The 20,851-nt window shown below is 35.2% G+C and overlaps 2 protein-coding genes across 2 annotated transcripts in view; one reads left to right on the top strand and one right to left on the bottom strand.

Annotated features, from left to right (window-relative positions):
- Positions 1-6,920, top strand: part of DZIP1 (DAZ interacting zinc finger protein 1) — a 102,105-nt gene extending 95,185 nt beyond the window's left edge. Inside the window, exon 21 of the mRNA XM_074299362.1 lies at positions 6,598-6,920. The gene's annotated coding sequence lies outside the window, so the exon portion shown is untranslated. The remainder of the gene's footprint in view (positions 1-6,597) is intronic.
- LOC141560735 (claudin-10-like) overlaps positions 1-18,722 on the bottom strand; it is a 35,320-nt gene extending 16,598 nt beyond the window's left edge. Inside the window, exons 1-3 of the mRNA XM_074299367.1 lie at positions 18,417-18,722; positions 8,784-8,945; positions 8,613-8,694 (exon numbers count right to left, since the gene is read on the bottom strand). Of these exons, the coding sequence (XP_074155468.1) occupies positions 8,613-8,694; positions 8,784-8,945; positions 18,417-18,636 (464 nt within the window). The 5' untranslated portion in view covers positions 18,637-18,722. The remainder of the gene's footprint in view (positions 1-8,612; positions 8,695-8,783; positions 8,946-18,416) is intronic.
- Positions 18,723-20,851: the final 2,129 nt, after the last annotated feature.

The raw sequence follows: 20,851 nt of genomic DNA, 5'->3' as shown, positions 1-20,851 counted from the left end.
ATTAGATGAGAGTTGGGAGTGGTTCTATTATATCTCAATGAACATAAAAAAACAATGGAAAAGGAAGGAAAGAGGATTACATTGGGGGAGAGGGTATGATTTGGGAAAGTCTGTTGATGTCAATCAATTTCTTCCTGGAATAACTTCCTTAAAAAAATAAAAAAATAAAAACAAGACTTTCAGGAAGTTAGTGGTTTATATTACTAAATAATTGATAGTGGTCATAATGTAATTTATTTCAACACTTTGGAAAGAATGAATCACGTTCAGAAGTATTCTGTAAGGTTCGGGAAGGAAATTTTATTAAGTGTTTTGGGGGACACTGTGGTTTTGGTGGGTATTTTTGGTTTTTTGTTTTTCCAAAGAGAAGGAAGTTAGTTTCAAACAGGCTAAAGGAAAGAGTTGAGAAATATTTTTGAGTATTTATTGGAATAATAAAGCAATTCAAGAATGTACTCATCAAAATTCTTTTTAAAAATAATGCAAAAGATTAGTGTAAGGGATAGACCTTCTCCAGTACAAGTGGAATTGAAGAACCAACAACCATAAACTTAAATATAAACAGTCTGACAATAAAGACTTTTTTGGTATTATCATCTCTACTACAGCAGCTCTATTTTCCCCAGGCTTTATGCAGGGCATTAGCCATTTTTCCTGAAGCAATGTACTAGACTTAGACTCTGCAAATTTTTGTACTAAGACAACCACAGCACACTTCACCCACTTCTGCCCTAGGAATCCATATCAAAGTTTCAACTATTGTTCTATAAAAGCTCAAGAGTTGTGTTTATACTGCTATTAAATGTAATCCAAAGTTTGCTTATCAAACTACAAAGAAATATTTTCTTTAAAGAAGCATAACCTGCCCTAGCTGGTGGCTATCTCCTTAGTTCTTGTTATATGCCAGTCCATATACATACAAAATGGAAATAGGGAAATTGAAATTAGTCACAGAATTATGTAGAAGATTTTACTCGGTAGGAGATTTTTCCTTGTAGTCAGGAAAACCTGGATAAATCACTCTGTTCCTAAGCAACTCTTTAAAACAATTGCTGATCTGTATGGGTAGGAAATTCCCCAACAGGAGTTCCCTATAGCCATGAAAACACAGATTTGGACACTGTTCCCAAAGTTGTTTTGGGTAGCATATCTATGTCAATATGATAGAAGAGGAGTACTATTAAGATGGAAGGTAATCAGTTTCCTTCCTCCTTTACCTCTAGGACGTGCCCTACTCTGAGTAAATTATAGAACCTTGTAATGCTATCGTTACCTGCCTTTGCTTCCACTCATGACAGAAAGGAGAAAACCGACAATAGAATATTTTAATATTTTACTACTATTCTGGACTCAGTGCACCCAATCTCCCCTTTTCTCTGCATTTAAAGAAGGAAAGACATGTGTCATAATGGAAAGGAAAATGAACTGAGAATCAAAGTATTATAAACTGCTACTACCTGGTTATGTCAGCTTGGACAGGTTATTTAACTTCTCTAAATTACCCTTTTAAAAACTTCTCTAAATTACCCTTTTTTTTGTATCTGAAATGACAGGATCTGTAGAGGTGGCTCGGCAGAGAGTCTAGAAAGCTGACAGAGTCAAGAATTCCTGAGTTCAAGATGAAAATCTGTGACACATACTGCCTTTAATTGGATTCTTTGGCTTTCCTTTCCTCTTCTACAATCACCTTCCCAATCTGGAGAAAATTCCATCCCATTACTCTACTCTCCTGACTGGTAACTTCCTTTTCAGAAATGCTAATTCAGGAAAAGTTCCTACTTTGTTTTAGTTCATTCCCAACTATCCAACTTTCTCTTCCTAGCTAGATGCTTTGCCCCTTTGAGATTCTTTTTTCCTTACCATCCTTCTCTTAATTTTCATCACCCACTTCTGGAACTATAAATTGAATTAAAATCAATTCTTCCATTGTTCCTAAATTGAGTATATTAACTTATGCTACTATGGCTCCACTTGCTATCCAAGAAACTTTCCAGAGTGCCTCTTTCTGGCCAGCACTTCCCTTTGGTTGTTGCATCTCAATTAGAATATAAGTTCCTTTTGTTCAGAGATTACCTTTTTTTTTCCCTTTGTAATACTTATTACAGTGCCTGACACATAGAAAGCTCTTAGCAAATGCTTTTCCATTAATTTATTCCTTAATTTATCAGTTATAGGGGGGCAGCTAGGTGGCGCAGTGGATAGAGCACCAGTCTTGAATTTAGGAGGACCCGAGTTCAAATCTGGTCTCATACACTTAACATTTCCTAGCTGTGTGATCCTGGGCAAGTCACTTAACCCCAGACTCAGAAAAAACAAAAACAAAAACAAAACAAAACATTTATCAGTTATAGAGAGGATGTCAATTTGCTTTGGTAGAGGAAATTCCTCTGCAAGAGTCCCCTTCACCTATGATATTAAATTTCTCATCAAACATCTTCACCAAATGTTAAAAGACCCAGAGGAAGTCTTCCAGTATGTTGGGTAGATCCTTTCTGAAAAATTTACAAAAGGACATGAACAAGAATTATACAAAATGAGAAGGGTGTCAAACCTCTTGCACATATGAATGAAACTGTGGATCCAACAAAATATTAAAATATTCTCGATGTTGCTTTATGGGCAAAAGTCAAGGAAAACTTATCACAGAATAATGTGTCCCACAGAGAAATGTTATGAGTAGTGGGTATAAATAAGTGTCAGCATCCTATCAATAATGAATTATTCATGATAAGTCTTATGAGATATAATGTATGAATGAATAAAGCATTTATTAAGTGTTTATATGTGTCAAGATCTTTTCTAAGATACAAGTAGAAAACTAAAGAGTCCCTATTTTTTAATATTCACAATTTTAGTTGAGGAAATAATATTAAGTACCTACTGTGTAAATGGGGTACTGTGCTAAATTCTGGGAATACATAAAAAAGCAAGAGATAGTTCTTGCTTTGAGGAACTTCAATAGTGTATTGGGGGAATCAACATGTAAATAATTATGTAGAAACAAGATACATGCAGGATAACAGATAATCAACTGATTACATATATAAATATATATACACATAAATATACATATACATACATACATAGCATTAAGCAGGACCAGGATCAGAAAAGGCTTATTCCAGAAAATAGAATTTTAGCTGTATGACTAAAAAAAAAAAAGAAATTTATCAGATATATGACTAGAGTAAGGGATTAATTGCTCCATAGCCTATGTGCTGTACCAGTGTCCATGACATATTAAGAGAATTGGAGGAAAATCTGTAGCATTATAGAGAGAATCTCTATAATGGACTTTTGGGAAAATATGGGTAAGAATTCCACAAGATCAGTAAGCATGGATGGTTTGTAATTTACAGGTGTAACCACATCAATGAAATCACAGATCCATAGAAAATCCCTTGGGATATGACTGTTTAAAAAGTAGCTCCAGGCCATTGTTTTGTCTCATTCCACCTCCCTCCCTCAGGACTGTAGTCAACAGTGTATTGATTCTTCCTGCTTCCTCCTGTTTCTGATGTTTGGGTATTTCCATGCTCATAACTTCTTCCTCAGATTGAAGGAACAGGTACAGGGAGAGCAGGTATTCCCTGCAGAAGGGCATGCAACTGATAACTAAAGGCATATAGGTTACTTGTAGATTTTATGCACCTATCTTTCTATTCTATCCATCAAAATTCTGGAATAGCAATTCACAAGACTATGTATATAATAGACATTTAATAAATGCTGTTGAGTCTGAGTTTGTTGAACAGTTTTCAGATTTTTAGAATTCCTTGGACCTTTTGCATGAGAACTACACAGATACTTTATAAATGTTATTAATAATTTTAAAGAAATTTCAAATAGTAATTATAAATTTGTATAATATAGGATATAAATCGATATGATTTAATGATTTTATTAATTAGTATGCAGTGCTTTTTTTTATACAAACTATTGTGTAAAATAGTTTTTTTTTAATTGGAAAAATATAGGGTAACTATTTTTATTGGATAAATATAGAGTAGTCTATATATATTAAATATTTGAAGCAACCTCAAAGAATGGTTAGGAAAGAAACCACCAATATGATATGTCAAATTAATGAGAACCAGCATAATATAATATTTCCACTTTATTCTCTGAACTGAAAGCCAAATAGTAGGTCTGCATTTGGTCTCCAGACATTGCCTTTATTTGCTATATGGTCTTGAACAAGTCACTTAATCTCTACAGAGAAATTTCCTTATCTGTAAAATGATGAGGTTGGACTAGATAAATCTTGAACATTCCTCCTAGCCCTAAAACTCCATAACTTAACAATCTATATTAAAAACCCAGCATTTAACATTTAACAATGGTGTACAAAAACCTCAATAGAAGAAAAGAGGATGTTAGAATAGAAGAGGAAAAAAAAAGGATCTGCAGTGGAGAAAATACATTTGTACAATAGTTAATGGTCTAGTAGATAGAATACCAGTCTTGGGATGAGGAAACTCCCTCTATTTGTCATATATTCATAAGAATAAATGTTGATATAGCACTCAAGGTTTGTTAAGCACTTCACAGGTATGTCATTTAGACATTATTTTTCCCCATAGAAACTTGGGTTTATGGGTGCTATTATTGTTTCTACATTTCAGATGAGAAACATCATCAGATGAAAGGGTCAATTGTCAAGGGTCACACACCTGTAGGATTTGAACCCAGATATTTTTTACTCCAGATTCAGCATTCTATTCAATATCACCATCTAGCTGCCACATACTGACTATGTGATTCTTCAATAAGTCAATTAACTTTTCAGTGACAAAGGCAAAAGTCGGTAAGACTATAAGACAGTCTATAAAGTAAGCAGCTAGGTGCCACTAATGAATAGAGTGGCAGGTCAAGAGTCAGAAATTCATTTTCCTGAGTTTAAATCTGGCCTCAGATACTTATTAGCTTCTGTGCTTGAGCAAGTCATATAAAGTTGTTTGTCTCGGTTTCCTCACCTGTAAAATTAGCTGAAGAAGGAAATGACAAAACACTCTAGTGTCTTTAACCAAAAAAACCCAAATGGGGTTACAAAGAATTGATCACAACTAAACAACATAAAACAACTGCCACATAATAGGTGCTTGGCACATAATAAGTGCTTATTAAATGCATGGTGACTAGCTAAGTAAAATGCTTGTTGATTTGATGGCTATAAATTGCAGAGAAACTGCTAACTATATAAATAAATTAAATTTTCACATTGAGAATTCTCTCCACCAGTGAAATCACAGGTCTAGATCCAAACAACATCACCACAATAAGAAATGGAAAAATTCCCTCCCTGACTTGTTAGAGAATTATAGTACTTAGGCTATTTGAAATCTGAAAAGTATAGAATTCTAATACTAAATTAAATGAGATGACTGAGCATATGACAACCAAAGGAATTTCACTTGGGAGAAAGGTTAAATTACCTCACAATGCTAAATATACCTGAATTCACTGTAATTTTTCAAGAAGCAGATTCGCAATAAAAAAAAATAGCTCAATGAAGGAAATGTTGCCAGGAAAAGATTCATAGATGATGGCAAATAAGGAGAATGTCATAGATAAGTTTATATCAGCTGTTAGTTTGTAAGGTTCAGCTAGATGACTTGAAGTCAGGAACTCATCTTTCTGTGTTCAAATCTGGCCTATGACATTTACTAGCTGGGTGATCCTGAAAAAGACATTTAACCTTCTTTGCCTCGGTTTCCTTATCTGTAAAATGAGTTGGAGAAAAATAACAAACCACTTGAGTATCTTTGCCAAGAAAACTTCAAATGATGTCATGAAAAATTGTACATAACTAAACAATAACATGTTTATAGAGTGAGCTTTATCACGTCTTAGCTAAATACATATGATACCTCATACTAAAGTAAATGAAGACATTTTAAAGTCTGAAGATTTTGGTTTAAGAATGTGAAACAACAGGATATTTGTGCTAATAATATTGATAGCTAAAACATAGGTAATTTTAAATTTACAGAATGCTTACTATTTCATTCAGAACTTTGGAAAAAAAATTTATTTTTATTAATTTTATAATTATACATTTTTACAGTATATATGCATGAGTAATTTTTAGAACATTATCCTTTGTATTCATTTTTCCAGATTTTCCCCTCCCTCCCTCTATTCCCTCCCCTAGATAACAGGCAATCCCATACATTTTACATGTGTTACAGTATAACCTAGATATAATATATGTGTGTGTAAATCCAATTTTCTTGTTGCACATTAAGAATTGGATTCCGAAGGTATAAGTAACCTGGGTAGATAGACAGTAGTGCTAATATTTTACATTCAATTCCCAGTAGAACTTTGGAAAATTTAACTTTCTAACTTCCATACAAAGTTTGTGTTATATATCAGTTTGGATTTTTTAAGATTGTTATTTTTTTAGAGAAGATGATTTAAATAAATTCAAAATAAATTTTTAAAAATGGAAGATAATGTAAAGGTGGGATAGAAGGTCCTAGAAGAGAAAATCACAAAGAATAGTAGAGTTATTTTAGAAAGAAAAATCTTAAGACAATAGATTAACACAATATTGTACCTTTGAACTCATAATTAAATTCTGTTTCCTAACAGAAAAGAAACCAGGAACAATGTTCATTAAAACAAGCAACACCAAAACCTAAATGATTTTGCTTCAAGATACATTCCTTCTCTGCAGTATATAGCATACTAACATGGAATTATGACTTGGATCCCCATCATCAGAGGAGAATGCTACATTCTGATAAAGATCTGAGATTTTGGTGGGTAAAAACCAATATCCTACACTGCAGCAAGACCAAGAAAGTTACTCTCTCAGGGTAACGGGATGGGAATCACACCAATTATGGAATACAGGAGGCATTTGGTGGAATTTTTTTTAACCATCTAGAATAAAATGAGAAAGAATATCTTAACTGGGGAGGCAGCCCTCTATATTTTTATACTATGACTTCCTACATTTATGTACAAGTATATTTTTAAATCAAGCAAAACAACTTTATAACAAAACATAAGGGATGCTTTTCCAGGGATTTTGCTATTTCCATATTGATATATCTAATGTTTTCCAGGTCTGGATTAATAATTTAGGGAAACTATCAACAGCCTTAAGGCTGAAGGCAATAAGTAGCCCTCTAATATTCACTTATTCCTCTACAACTGAGATTAACTTTTTTTTTCATGTCTCCAAAGAATTTAAGCAAAACTGCAGTGTTGAATTTCTTTGTTTCACATACCCCCAAAAATATAAAAGAAGAAAAGTTTCTCCATGAAAAAAAAATTATAGTAGCTATTTCAAACTTACAACTAAGAGAGCATCTATCAACTGGGGAATGAACAAATTGTAGAACCTATAAGAAACTATGAAAATAGCAGTTTTGGAGAAATAAAGGATAACTTGTATGAATTGAGGCAGAATAAACTAAGCAGAACCTGGAGAATAATTTTTTGTATAACAACTGTAAAAATGAACAGTTGGGAAAGACTCAATTACTCTGATCAAATTAATGATCAAATCCCATTTTAGATGATCAATTATGAAAAAATGATACTCACCTCCTTACAGAGAGGTGATGGATTCAAGATGAATTAGATAATACGTTTTTGGAAACAGTTGAAATAGGCATTTGTTTTCTTTGTATATTAATTATAGAGGTTTTGTTTCCCTTCTTTTCCAAATTAGAGGAGGTGAGAGACAAAGGAAATGAAATTTTAGCTGAATTTTTTTTATTTTCTTAATTATAGCTTTTTATTTAGCTGAAAAAAATTTAACTGAAAAACTTTTACTAGGCTTAAATTTATCCAATGAAAAATGCTGTTCACCTCCAGAAAAAAGAAGGGATATCTGAATATAGATTGAAACATACTATTTTTCACTTTCTTTGTTCCTTTTTCTTTCCTTATACCTCTTCTTTCTTTTTGTTTTCTTGCAAAAAATTACTAATATGGAAATATTTTACATGACTGCACTTGTATAACCTATATCAGATTGCTTACCACCTCAGGGTAGGGAAGGAGAGAGAGTGAGAAGGATAGAGAGAAAGAATTTGGAACTTAAACCAAAAAAAAAAAGGGGGGGCGGGGGAAACTCAACAAATGCTAAAAATTGTTTTTACATGCATTTGAGGGGGAAAGAAAACATTGTTTGTAAAACTTACCAGAGCAATTTTGATAAGCTAATAAGTAAAACTATGAATACAAGCACAGACAGCTTTCTGCTCCTTGCACAGGTTGACGGCCTTTATAAAGCATCACCTTGAGTTTCTACTGTTATTTCTTTTCATTTTCTCTTCCCCATCTTTTAGGTCCTCTCTAATTCCCATATTTTCTAAGAGCAATTCTCACTATTTTCAACTTTCTAATGTTCAATGTACTAACTAATAATATCCAGTGCTATTTGGAGGAAAGACACTATGTAAAGTTCATAAGTGAATTAAATGTAGCCTTAGTGCTTTAACAGTTTCCTCTATATAATACATCCTTTGCCTTGAGTCATGTAATCAAATCCCTCTAATTTTCGTTATTCATTAAGATGTTTATGTTCCTTCAGAATATTTACTTATGCATTCCATATATTCTAAGATATATAGATTGAAAAGAGTACTTACTTTTGTTCAACAAAGAGAGGGTCAAAGAAGTCAGTTGTAATTTTGTTTGCATATAGGGAGCAGCCTGACATAGAACACAGTCCTAGAACATACCAGAATCAAGAAACTAACATTAGAATGAACACAATAATTTTGCTACATTCATGGATTAGATAGAAATTTACTAATTACCTGAAAAAATGAACACAACCCCAGCCAAACAAGCAAGTTTAGCTTTGCCTTGATATGAGCCTCCAATTTTTGTACACTTCATTCCAAACAGTGCAAATATGGAAGCAAAAAATCCCAGACAGACAGCAGCAATCATCAGTCCTCTGCATGCTTGGATATAACCTGCAAATACAATGTGACATTTTTCACATTACAACAATGTTATTTTGAAAAGGTAAATCCTCCCTTTACAATGTTCCATTTTGAGTCAATCTGTTCTGTCTTCTGGAAGAATAATTGCAATAGGTAAAATTCCATCATTTTGATTTTATGGTGAGAAAGTAAAAAGTAGAAGTACTCTTTTCATTACTACATCCTGAAATTCTTCCTCAGTCTTACTCAAATTAAATGATGTTTCTGGCACATGAAAGTTTTGACTGTAGGGGTTAAGCCCCATAGAGAACTAATTCTAGTAAAACTTCTTTAAGACTAATTGAAAAGTCATTTGGCTCTGACAAGTCTTAGACAAAAATATTAGTTGATTACTTTCTCATAGATACAGTCACTTACTTTAGGAAGGGTCCTGAAAGAATCTATTGGGTTGGGTTTGTGTTTTTTTTTTAATAGAGATGAATAACTTGGACTTAGTTTACCAGTAGTTCACAATATTATAGGATTCTGTGCTACAAGGGACAAAATATTATTCTATTCCTTAGAATTAGTCTGTTCCTTGTCCTTTATAAATAAAGGAACTGACAAGATCAGGTGACTTATTTAATGTAGTTGACACATGAGCATTTTGTTCTCTTAGTAAGCAATTTAATTATTTCAGCTATAATCTTGTTTACAATAATGATTTGCTTTGCAAATCTTTTCTTCATAACTAAGATAAAAACATACTTATGCAATCTCCAAATTATCACAAAATTCTAATTAGTAATATATGAATTAATGAATTTTTATTGTATGATGTTCCTGAACTTATAACAAAGATCAGCTTCTTACATGTCATATATGAATGGACACCCATGAATAAAATCTGTAAGTGGAATGATATATGTAATATATTTGTTTTCCATTTAATTATTCATAGAATTACCAAACCTTGAATTTTCCTTCTCTTCTGATATGGACTAGTATTGAATTCAGGAATCAGGAATTTTCCCATTGGGAAAATTATGGACTGAGGAAAGACTTTAAATGTTTATGTATTCAGACCAATTCTACCTACATTTCTATGAACAATAGATGGATTAAGTACTAGGAGAGACACAAAGAGATTTGAGCCAATTACCACAAGAACAATTTGCCAAAGGGAACAGTCATGGCATTGGAAATAGAAAGTTTCATATTATATAGGAACATAAGCTATTATAAGAAATTCCCATTACAAAAAAGTTTCAGGGCAATCCAAACGTTAAGTCCCAGTTGAGCTTCTCTTTCTAGAGAGGGGACCTTAATAAACAGTGAACTTAATTTCTGCTCCATTCTGATACAAGTAAGATCCAAGTTAATGCAAACTACATTTTTGCTTTCTAAAGTGTCCCAAATGACGACACCTCAAATATAAAGCACATATTTTTTCTGCACATATTACTTATTGTACATAATTGTGTTTTCAAAGATATCAAATATCTAGTTTCTATTTATATAAATTTTATTTTGAAGTTTATGAAGCTGCCTTGCTTTCCTTTGATTAAACAAGATTTATTGCAATAAAAAACAACAAAAACAGAAAACAAAAAAAGCATAATGGCACTGACATTAGAAAATAGTTAACACAGATTGATTTGAATGTTAGTCATTATGACATGGTTTAACTTGTAACACTGCTGCTAAACAATGAATCCTAAAAGTTCTTCCTTTTTAGGTATCCTTTATCCCTCCCTTTTTCCAGCAGGATGTCTGATTCAGATTCCAGGCAGCGAAGTAGGGTGTTTGGAAGCTGGAATCAGGATCCTCAGAAGAGAAGGAAACAAGCATCCATTAAGCCCTCATTATATACTACTATGCTATCCACTTTAAAATTATTATCCAAATCCTTGCAATAACCCTGAGTGGGAAATGTTATTATTATCCCCATTTACAGATGAGAAAAAGAGGCAGACATAATTTAAGGGACTTGCCCAGGGCCACATATTTAGAAAGTATCTGATTCTGCATTTGAATTCAGGTCTTCCTGACTCTTACACCTAGATCTCCCTGAACTCTTCTTATCCATTGAATCACTTCAGGTAAGGTTCAAGAGTATGTAAATTATTAACAGGACTAGCTCATTGTTTGGCAGCTAAGATTCAGCCGGTACTCTACCATTTTTATGATCAAAGAGACCAATTTTAGTCTATAGTTTTAAACATCTTTGTCCTGCCTTCAAGTGTAGTCACTGAACAAATATCAATCTTAGTATGACAAAAAATGCTAAAATAAATAAATGAATAAAACTATCCTAAGGAAATTATTCTTCTTCACTTCCTTATGAATTGATAGAGTACAAACAGTGCCAGTTCAATTGTAAATTCTATAGTTTGGAAAACCTAAATGCATTTTCTATAGAAGCAGATTAAATAGTGATTCATTCTCAAGTTGGTTCCTAAAAGATCACACTAGAGCTAATGGGACAAAGAATGCTATCTATCCTTTATACATAACCACATTGTAACAACATTTCTATGGGAAAGTATGGACCAAATTTCACTTCAGGACCTCAGAGATACATCTTTCCTTGTAAACTGTTTTTTTGTTTTTGTTTTTTTTGGGGGGTGGCAAAGTGAAAGAAAGGGGACTGAAAAGATTCACCATCATATCTTGTTAGAATATCATTTGGAAGTTAGGGAGACAGGTACTACTGGAGCAAGGGTTCTGAATCCCCCCAGCAATTCACAGACTGGTCCATGAATAGTCTATGAACTTGAACTGGGAAAAAAAAAAAACAACAACAACAACAACACATGTATTGACTTTCACTAACCTTTAATTGAAATTTAGCTTTTTCTTCAAGTATTTAAAAACAGTGTTCTCAGAAGCAGTCTATGGCATTAAACAATTAAGAACAGCTCTGAAGTAACATGTTAACTCTATATCTGCATGAAAGAAAATATCTTAGGGTATGAATTGGGTAAAGAAGAACAGTTGCTTTCATGAATGGTGAGGATTTCTTGTACAAATCCTGTTCTGGGTAAGGAATGTTTATATAAATAAAGTATTTGTAAATTAGGGCCTGTCTATATTATAAATTATAAAACAGTGATAAATTAATGGAGTGCTGAATCTGCAGTCAGGAAGCCCTGAATTCAAGTCCTGTCTTAGACATTTATGTGACTTTGGACAATATACTTAACTTCTGTCTGCCTCAGTTTTCCCAAATATAAAATGAATATAATAATACCCATCTCTCAGGGTTGTTGTGAGGATTAAATTAATCAACATTTTAAGTATTTAGCATAATGTGTTACACTTAGAAAGTATTTAATAAATACTTGTTCCATTTCATTCTTTTGGCAGTTATCTTAGTGTGATTTAAGTCTACTTATAAGCATGCATGTAATGATTTCCCTTTTACAATGTGGGTACCTACAACCTTCCATTTAATATTTCCTGAGGGTAAAACTTATTTTAGATAATACCACAGTAGTAAAAACTGGCCAAGGAGGCCATTATTTCTGACAGGCCTAATTTACTGGAACTGTTAATAGCTAATTAACACATTAAGATGCTGAAGCTTGAACATATTTACTCAGAGGTCCTCTAAAACAAAATTTATAATTAAATCTTCTAGGAGAAATGCCAAACATTTTCAGTTACATAAATAAATACTATATACTAACAGCAACATGGTTGAGATTGATTCTTATCTTAAGGTCAAATGGTACTTTGAGAATAATAACTTTAGCATGATAGCCAGAAATCATTAACTCACTTAAATAGAACATAGTTTAAATTAGTAAGAGGACTGTGATTTGTATCAGTAGATATTGTAGGATAGGAAAAACTATATTCTGACTTACCTGAAAGTTGAACTTAACAGTTAAAATACACATTTGATTTTCACTGTCACTCTCTTAAAAAGTGAAAATATCCACTTGAAGAGAAATCATTAGTGATACACAAACTGGATTTTAGACTCATGAAAAGAGATAATATACTGGGTCTGTTTTCACTGACAGAGGGAAAAGAAAATTCCCTTTATCAGTAGAAGTCAGCACATTGTCTACATCTAGAACACTCATTTAACTTATATTCACACAGCCAATATATGTCTGAGGTGGTACTTGAATCCAGGCCTTCCCAGCTCTGAGTCACTCTGTATACAAAACAGTGTAATAGTGCCCTCCCAGAAATAAAGTATGTATATTTTTAAATGAGAAGCAGCTTGATGTATTACACAATTGATCTCAGATAAGATATGTGTCCTGTTTCTGGCACCTATTGGCTGTATATCCCTAGCCAAACTCTAAATTCTAAATGCTGTTAGATTACAAATTGCAGAAAGGGTATTAACCTGCCTTGAGAGAGAGAGAAAGAGAGAGAGAGAGAAAGTTTCTTTACCTGGGAATTCTCCAGACCAATGAAATCACTGGTCTAGTGTCTTTTCTATGTAAATTTTTTATGCTAACAAATGGCAACATTTCCATTTTTCCTGGGAAATCCATAAAGAAAAACAGAGATAAAATTCTAGAATCGTCTTATGAAAAAAAAAAAAAAAAAAACACGACATTGATTTAGGCAATTTGGATTCTTATCATTAGATTTGAGGTGACACAAAACTTTTCTACCCCTTAAGCTGCTTTATCTGTAAAGCTGAGATTGAGAGTTACACAATCTGGTTAATCAAAACTCAAAGGTACATCTTCACAAACAATATAATTGAAGTAAGTTAGTACCATCCCTGTCAATTAGCTTAATTATCTCCTTCAACACTGTGGGGAAAATTATACATAAATGACCCTTTCCTATTTGAATGGATTTCAGAATCCATTTTTAGGATTAGTTTTACTTTCCTCAAGTCAATTGCCTATGTGTTACTCATGTGGCTTTTTAAAAGAAACATTTTCACATTACATTAAATGCATTGTTTCAAGGTTGGTATATCAAGTACTTTATCAGATGCTGCTTCGTGAACAACACAGTCTTCAATTGCAATCACAGCACACTACTTCCCAGATCTAGATGATGAGAAATTAGGAAGCTGACTGACTCTGTCCAGAGCTATTTCATTCATAAATGAGGGTACAAATCAGAGAGTAATGAGGCAGCTAGATGGTGCAGTGAAAAGAGGCCGAAAAATGCATTTTCCTGAATTCAAATCTGGCCTCATTAACTGAGTGACTCAGAGCAAATCATTTAATTTTGTTGTCCTGGTTTCTTCATCTATAAAATGAACTGGAAAAGGAACTCTAGTATCTCTGCTAAGAAGACCTCAATTGGGGTCATGAAGAGCCAGACACAACTGAACATCCACAACAATCTTTGATTGACCCTTCTTCCTCACTTTCCAAAGCTCATCAACTGATATGTCCTGATGATTCTAAATCTGTAAGATATCTCCATTGATATGGCCAATACCCATTTCAGGCTGTTATCATCTCTTGCCTAAACTACTGTAACAATCTAAATTGGTCTCTTTATTTCCAATATCTCCTTTATTCAATCCATTCTCCATAGCAGTGACAAAATAATCTTTCTAAAGCATAGAAAAGACCATGATCAGAAATCACTGGTGGCTATTTATTGATCCTAGGATAAAATAAAAATTTCTCAAGCTGATATTTAAGTTACTCAACAATGTGGCTCCAATCTACCTTTCAAATATCTCTCCTATTCTTCTTTAGGTTGTGGTCAAAATAGATTACTAGATAGATGTTTCCCAAACTTGAGATCCTATTTCTTGCTTCCATAGGTTCACACAGACCTACAGTGGATATACCTTCTTCATCTTTACAATTAAATTAAAAGCCATTGCTCAGGTACCATCTCCTTAGTAAAGTCTTCCATGATGCTCCCAATTGATGGTAGTCTCTCCTTTCTCAATTACGTTGTTGTTTTTTTCTTTCTTTGTAGATTATCATCCCTCCACCTCCTATGGAATATAATTTTTTTGAGAAAAGAGACCAGTTTTGTTTTGGGATTTTTTTTTCTTATTTTACATCCCAGTGACCTATAACTGCCTTAGTACATTTGTGAGAATATGTGTGTGCCTGTACATAATTAGTGTAGAGAGTTCCCAGTAAATTCCTTTCTACTAATACAGATTAGCAAAAATTTGTAACTTAAAGTTGCCCAGAGCAATAAGAAGATAAGTGACTTGCTCAGAAATACTTTCTTTAAGATGGGTGGGAGCTGGGAATTAAATTCAGCAATTCCTTACACACACACACACACACACACACACACACACACACACACACACACAGGATTTATTCATTCTACCATGTCTCTAACCTTACACATGAAACATTTTATAAACATTTGTTGGATTGAAGGTTTTTAGCATCAATCCTTTATTTTTTTCCTTTCCCCTTCAATTTTTCATTCTTTAGTGATTTCAAATTAGTATGCATGTGATAGACTCCTTTCTATTACATCATTTAACACTAACATTTAAATTTTCTGGGTTAGTCATCCACTCATTCTATCATTTTTCCCCAATAGAGAAGATGAGCACTGCAGCACCCTATCAAGAACATTCTTGATGCTGTTATTTCTCCTTTCCTTTTCCTTGCCCCTTTAAAAGAAAGCTTATGTAACTAACCCCTTTCTTAATTACATTATAACAGAAGACTGCTCTCAGGACAGTTACTGTAAATCCGTGGTAAATTCTGTGGTAAACCACGGTAACATGAGCTTATCTGTTCACATTATCTGCCTGAATTTGTGTTTTGGATAACAGAGACAATTCAACAGTGGTTCTAGAGAGTAAATATGGCTTAGATCATTCATATGTGAAGGTGCTACTCAAATTCTTGCTCCTTTCAGAGCAATACCTACATTTCCCTTATCCTATGTCCTCATCAAATAATACATTTGAAACAAGAGTTTGTTTTTCAAGGCATACAATTACATACACTAAAAATTACATACACTTAGAGGCATCAAAATCTATTTTCTACTATTAACCTAGCTATGTAAATAAAAATTTAAAATAATGCAATGAGAAAAAAAAAACTTAAAACTAATGTAATTATCCCTCTTGGGCTATAGCAGTTTACTTATGCAGTCCAATCTATTACTTTTTCCTGTCTGAATGAGAATCCCAATTTCTACTTCAAAAGTTCATTGTTCTCCTCAAGGCTAAACAAAGCTGGTATTATCTTCCACTAACTGTTGTAAACTTTGCGAGATGCTACAAGCAAGAAAAAAAGATCTAGTCATAATTTTTTGAAAGAAAAACCAAAGAAAGCCTATTTCAAATAAAAGAAAAAAAAACACACAAAGAAAAGATCATCTCACCAGGGAAAAAAACTAACAAAATTAAAAGGAGGAGGAAGAAAAGGGTAGTATTCTTTCTATGCTAAAGTCCTCCACACAGTAACTCAGGTTTCAGAAGCAATAGAATAATAACTAATCACTGACTTGGAAAGGAATAATCAGTCGTTGGTCTATTGTTTTAAAGGCTTAGAGAAAGCATTTAAATCTATCTGACTTTTTGATTTTTCTAATGTATGATTTTTAAAGATGTGACCGAAATGCAAGGTCAAACAATTTTTGCTTTTAATCAATTCCTCATTTCACAGATAAAGCTGTGATTTTAGCAACAGTGAGGAATTTCTTCAATGCAGATCATAAGTTGGTTATGTTCTTATTAGTAAATCTTACGAAGATAGCTGTTTGAGGTACTTAGAAACATAATGGTCTGTCCAAAGATACACACATTGTCTGAAACGGGATTTGAACTGCGGGTAGTAGAAGCTACTTTGTAAGTTTTACACACTACGCCATAATTCCCTCTTCAGAAAAAGAAAGAAAGAAAGAAAGAAAGAAAGAAAGAAAGAAAGAAAGAAAGAAAGAAAGAAAGAAAGAAAGAAAGAAAGAAAGAAAGAAAGAAAGAAAGAAAGAAAGAAAGAAAGAAAGAAAGAAAGAAAGAAAGAAAGAGAGAAAGAAAGAGAGAAAGAAAGAGAGAAAGAAAGAAAGAGAGAAAGAAAGAGAGAAAGAAAGAAAGAGAGAAAGAAAGAGAGAGAAGAAAGAAAGAGAGGAAGGAAGAAAGAGAGGAAGGAAGGAAGAGAGGAAGAGAGGAAGAAAGGAAGAGAGGAAGGAAGGAAGGAAGGAAGGAAGGAAGGAAGGAAGGAAGGAAGGAAGGAAGGAAGGAAGGAAGGAAGGAAGGAAGGAAGGAAGGAAGGAAGGAAGGAAGGAAGGAAGGGAGGGAGGGAGGGAGGGAGGGAGGGAGGGAGGGAGGGAGGGAGGGAGGGAGGAAGGAAGGAAGGAAGGAAGGAAGGAAGGAAGGAAGGAAGGAAGGAAGGAAGGAAGGAAGGAAGGAAGGAAGGAAGGAAGGAAGGAAGGAAGGAAGGAAGGAAGGAAGGAAGGAAGGGAGGGAGGGAGGGAGGGAGGGAGGGAGGAAGGAAAGAAGGAAGGAAGGAAGGAAAGGAGGGAGGGAAGAAGGAAGGGAAGAAGGAAGGAAGGGAAGGGAAGGGAAGAGAAGGGAGGGAAGGAAGGGAGGGAAAAAAAGAGAGAAAAAGAAAAAAGAAAAAGGAAGAAAGAAACCAAACACTGAGTTTTAAATACAGGGGCTGATGATTCTATTGTTCTTAAAAACAAAAACAAAAGCAAACAAAAATGCTTTTTTGGTAGGCTCTCTATAATAAAGGTATTTTTAGCGATGGGAGAATCACCCGATTGCCAAATCCTTTCTCCCAAACGCCCTCTTTTCTCCTGGGTGCAAGGTCTTATTGAAAACACACATAGGACAGGAGGCAGGTCACTCAGCCCTTGGCAGCCGCTCTGGCGTGGTAGCGATCTCGGGAGCATTGCCTGAGGTAGAAGGGGCGTCCCGAGTTGTGCATCTGCTGCTTCCCTTCATTCTGGCTGGCTCACACCTGACTTTTAGCTCACTCATCTTCTCAATCTCATTTGAAAACAGAACTTCTTAACCTTTTTTTTTTTTTTTTAATTAAATCATGGACCTCTCTGGCAGGAGGGAGAATCCCATGGATCCTTTCTTAGAATTTTTTTAAATAATTGAAGAAAATGCTACATTTCCGTTAGAAGTTAATGACATAAATTTTCCCCCGTCCAAGTTTACGGATCCCTAAAAATGTAACCACGGACCCCAGGTTAAGAACTTTAGAACAATCCATCCATTCCTTAGATTACGAGAATGAACGAAACGAAATCGAACTCCATGCTGTCCTCTATATGTTCCTCACCTCTTCCCTCTCCCGACGCAATTCCCACATTCCGGCTTCCTGAAACCTATCGTGCCCGCCGGACGTTAAAGGACTAGCAGTACACAGGTATCGGACCCCAGCTAAAATGTGGCCCCCCCGAGGTTCTGAGCTGCTTTCAGCTACGCGCAATCCCTTTCTTATGCGCCCTGCTAAGGTGCAGGACGCAGCTCTTCGAGTGGAAGGAAGGAAAGGGAGGAAGAGCATGAGAAAGGGATATTGGGGGAGAGAGGGATGGGGGAGGAGAAAGGTCACGGGGGAAAGGAGGAGAGATGCAGACCGTCCAGAGCCAGCATGGAGGGGAAGTCCTTGCAGTCAGAGACACCCGTGGAGTCGGTGACACATGTCTTCCACAAATTGGCCCAAAAGGTGGCGGTGGTGATGACCGTGCCATCGATGGTGGACACTTTCCAGTAGTCGGTGGGCAGCGTGGAGGAGACCAGCACCCAACCCGAGACAGATACCGTGAAGGCGATGATCTCCAAGACCGTACTCGCCATGCCGCTGGCTGCAGCAGCCCTTCCCGCATCCACTCCCCAGCCTAGCACCTTTTCCTTCTATTGCTCCCCATTCCTACCCCTCCCCCGACTCCGCCTCCTTCCAGGGCTCCCTCCTCCAGCAGCCGCAAGGCGCGCAACGCAAGAAATGGTCTAAGAGAACCCCGAGCTTGAGCCCACACTCTAGTCAGCTACATTGGGTGGGCGGGGTGGGGTGGGGGGTGCTACCAGATTATTGGAAAGAGTCCAGTGGTTGATTTCACAGCATCCTGCCCCACCCCTGGATTTCCCTCCACCCCTAATTCAGTCTCGCTTTTCACCACCGCTTGTTCCCATCCCCTCCTGACCACCCCCACCCCCAGCCCTTACTTTGCTTCTAAGTAGAGGGAAACCAAGTAACCATAAATTATGGTTTCTAAATGAGAGGAGGAAGAAGAAATGGGGAAAGAAAATTTAAAACTTCATTGTCCTGTTGTGCTCCAAATTTCACTCCCACCGTTCCTTACCACTGGAGAATCAAGGGGATAGCTCCCCAGTCCTGTCAGGTTTCCTTGGAAGAAACATGAGAGATATGAGAATGTAAGGAGAATGCTAGAAAGCTGGTTTGTTGGATAGAGTGATCTCTAAGAGGTGACATCATTCCTCGATTTTCTTGCCCCCTAGTCCGGAATCTTGAATCTGTATCAGAGTTTTCTTTACTCCAAGCTAGGCAAGGCCACTCTGCTGTGACCTCTTACTCCCTCAGAAATTGGGCCAGGTGCCCACATCAATAAGAACACATTCCTTCATGTACCTCTCTCAGCAATTGTTTTCTCCTCCTCTAGCAGTACACCTGTTATTAGTTTGCTGGTCCAGCCTGCCAACCCAACGAGCCCCTTATTAGAGGGGGATGGTCTAGAGATGCTAACACAGAAATCTGAACATGTGGTTTCAAGAAATGCTCTTGTAGCATATCTGATGGAACAGATCCTCTTTATGTCCTACCCACGACAAATAGTTTGGTTTCCAAAGTACTTTATAAAATCTCAAAAGAGAAAGCTCTGTGTGTATATATATATATATGTATATACACTCTGCTGGGAAAGGTCTAACAAGACAAGCTTGTTCCATTATCGAGTTGTAATTCTTTATGGTAAGTCTGAGAAACTGACCCTGTTACACCTAAGTGATATAGTCAAGAAGGGTTCACTGAGCAGATAGCCTTTGGAAGCAGCATGAAGTTCTGTATACATATATATGTTCTTTGTATACTCCCAGTTCCAGTGGAATTGGGCTGCTAACCTTTCCCACTTGAAACATCCCACTTCCTTCCTCTATCTTTGCACATGAAATATTCTCCATATCTGGAATACCCTCCTTTCTTACCTCCACCCAATAAAATTATTTCCTGATCTGCTCATTGATACTCTCTAGGTTTTGCAATTATTTTACCTATGCTTTGTTTATTTATTTGAATGCAGATTGTTCCCTCCAAATAGACTATGAGGTCCTTGAAGGTTGTTTCATATTTGTCTATGAATTGTTGTGCCTAGCATAGTGCCTTACATACAATAGTATACACAACAAATATTCACAGAAGTGAATTTCTTTGTCCAAATCCATCAATAGAGGACAGAACCAGCACACATGCAAAATCTTTTTGATTTAATCAGAATTATAAGCTTAAAAATCCTTCTGCTTCTCTAGATATGATCTGACCGGAACAGAAAGTACAGTAGGACTGTTGTCTTACTTGGTCTTGTTACCTAATGTTTTTTTTTTTTTTTTAATCTGGGAAAGGATTTTTTTTTCTTAAAGAATAAAATGGTATAGCTGGCTTATTACAAAAAAAAAAAAAAAAAAAAGCTCAGTTAAAGCAATGTGGATCTCCACATCAGCTGAACTTGGTTGGAATGGAAGATGTTTTTGTTCATGATATATCTAAATTTTTTTATTCTGTTACAGAAATGCTTAAGATTGACAATTACCTACTTTCTTGTTGAAACCCAGACCTAATCTGTAGTACAAAGTCATTTTTAGGAAAATTTTAGTTTTCTGCTACTTCATAGAACATTTTCAGAAAACCAGCACAATACTTGAAATTGTTCTGTCACTGATTTAGGTCAGTATGATTGATTTAATCTTACAACAAATAATGGTTTCCTAAGGATATAATGATTGGTCGATACTCAGTGTAGCACATATAAGCTAGGAGCCTCAGCCAGGAGAGATTCAGAGG

This window comes from Sminthopsis crassicaudata, chromosome 3, assembly GCF_048593235.1.
Source record: "Sminthopsis crassicaudata isolate SCR6 chromosome 3, ASM4859323v1, whole genome shotgun sequence".
Taxonomy (NCBI): domain Eukaryota; kingdom Metazoa; phylum Chordata; class Mammalia; order Dasyuromorphia; family Dasyuridae; genus Sminthopsis; species Sminthopsis crassicaudata.
Note: the sequence above shows the minus strand (reverse complement) of the source record. Positions and strands in the feature narration are given on the sequence as shown.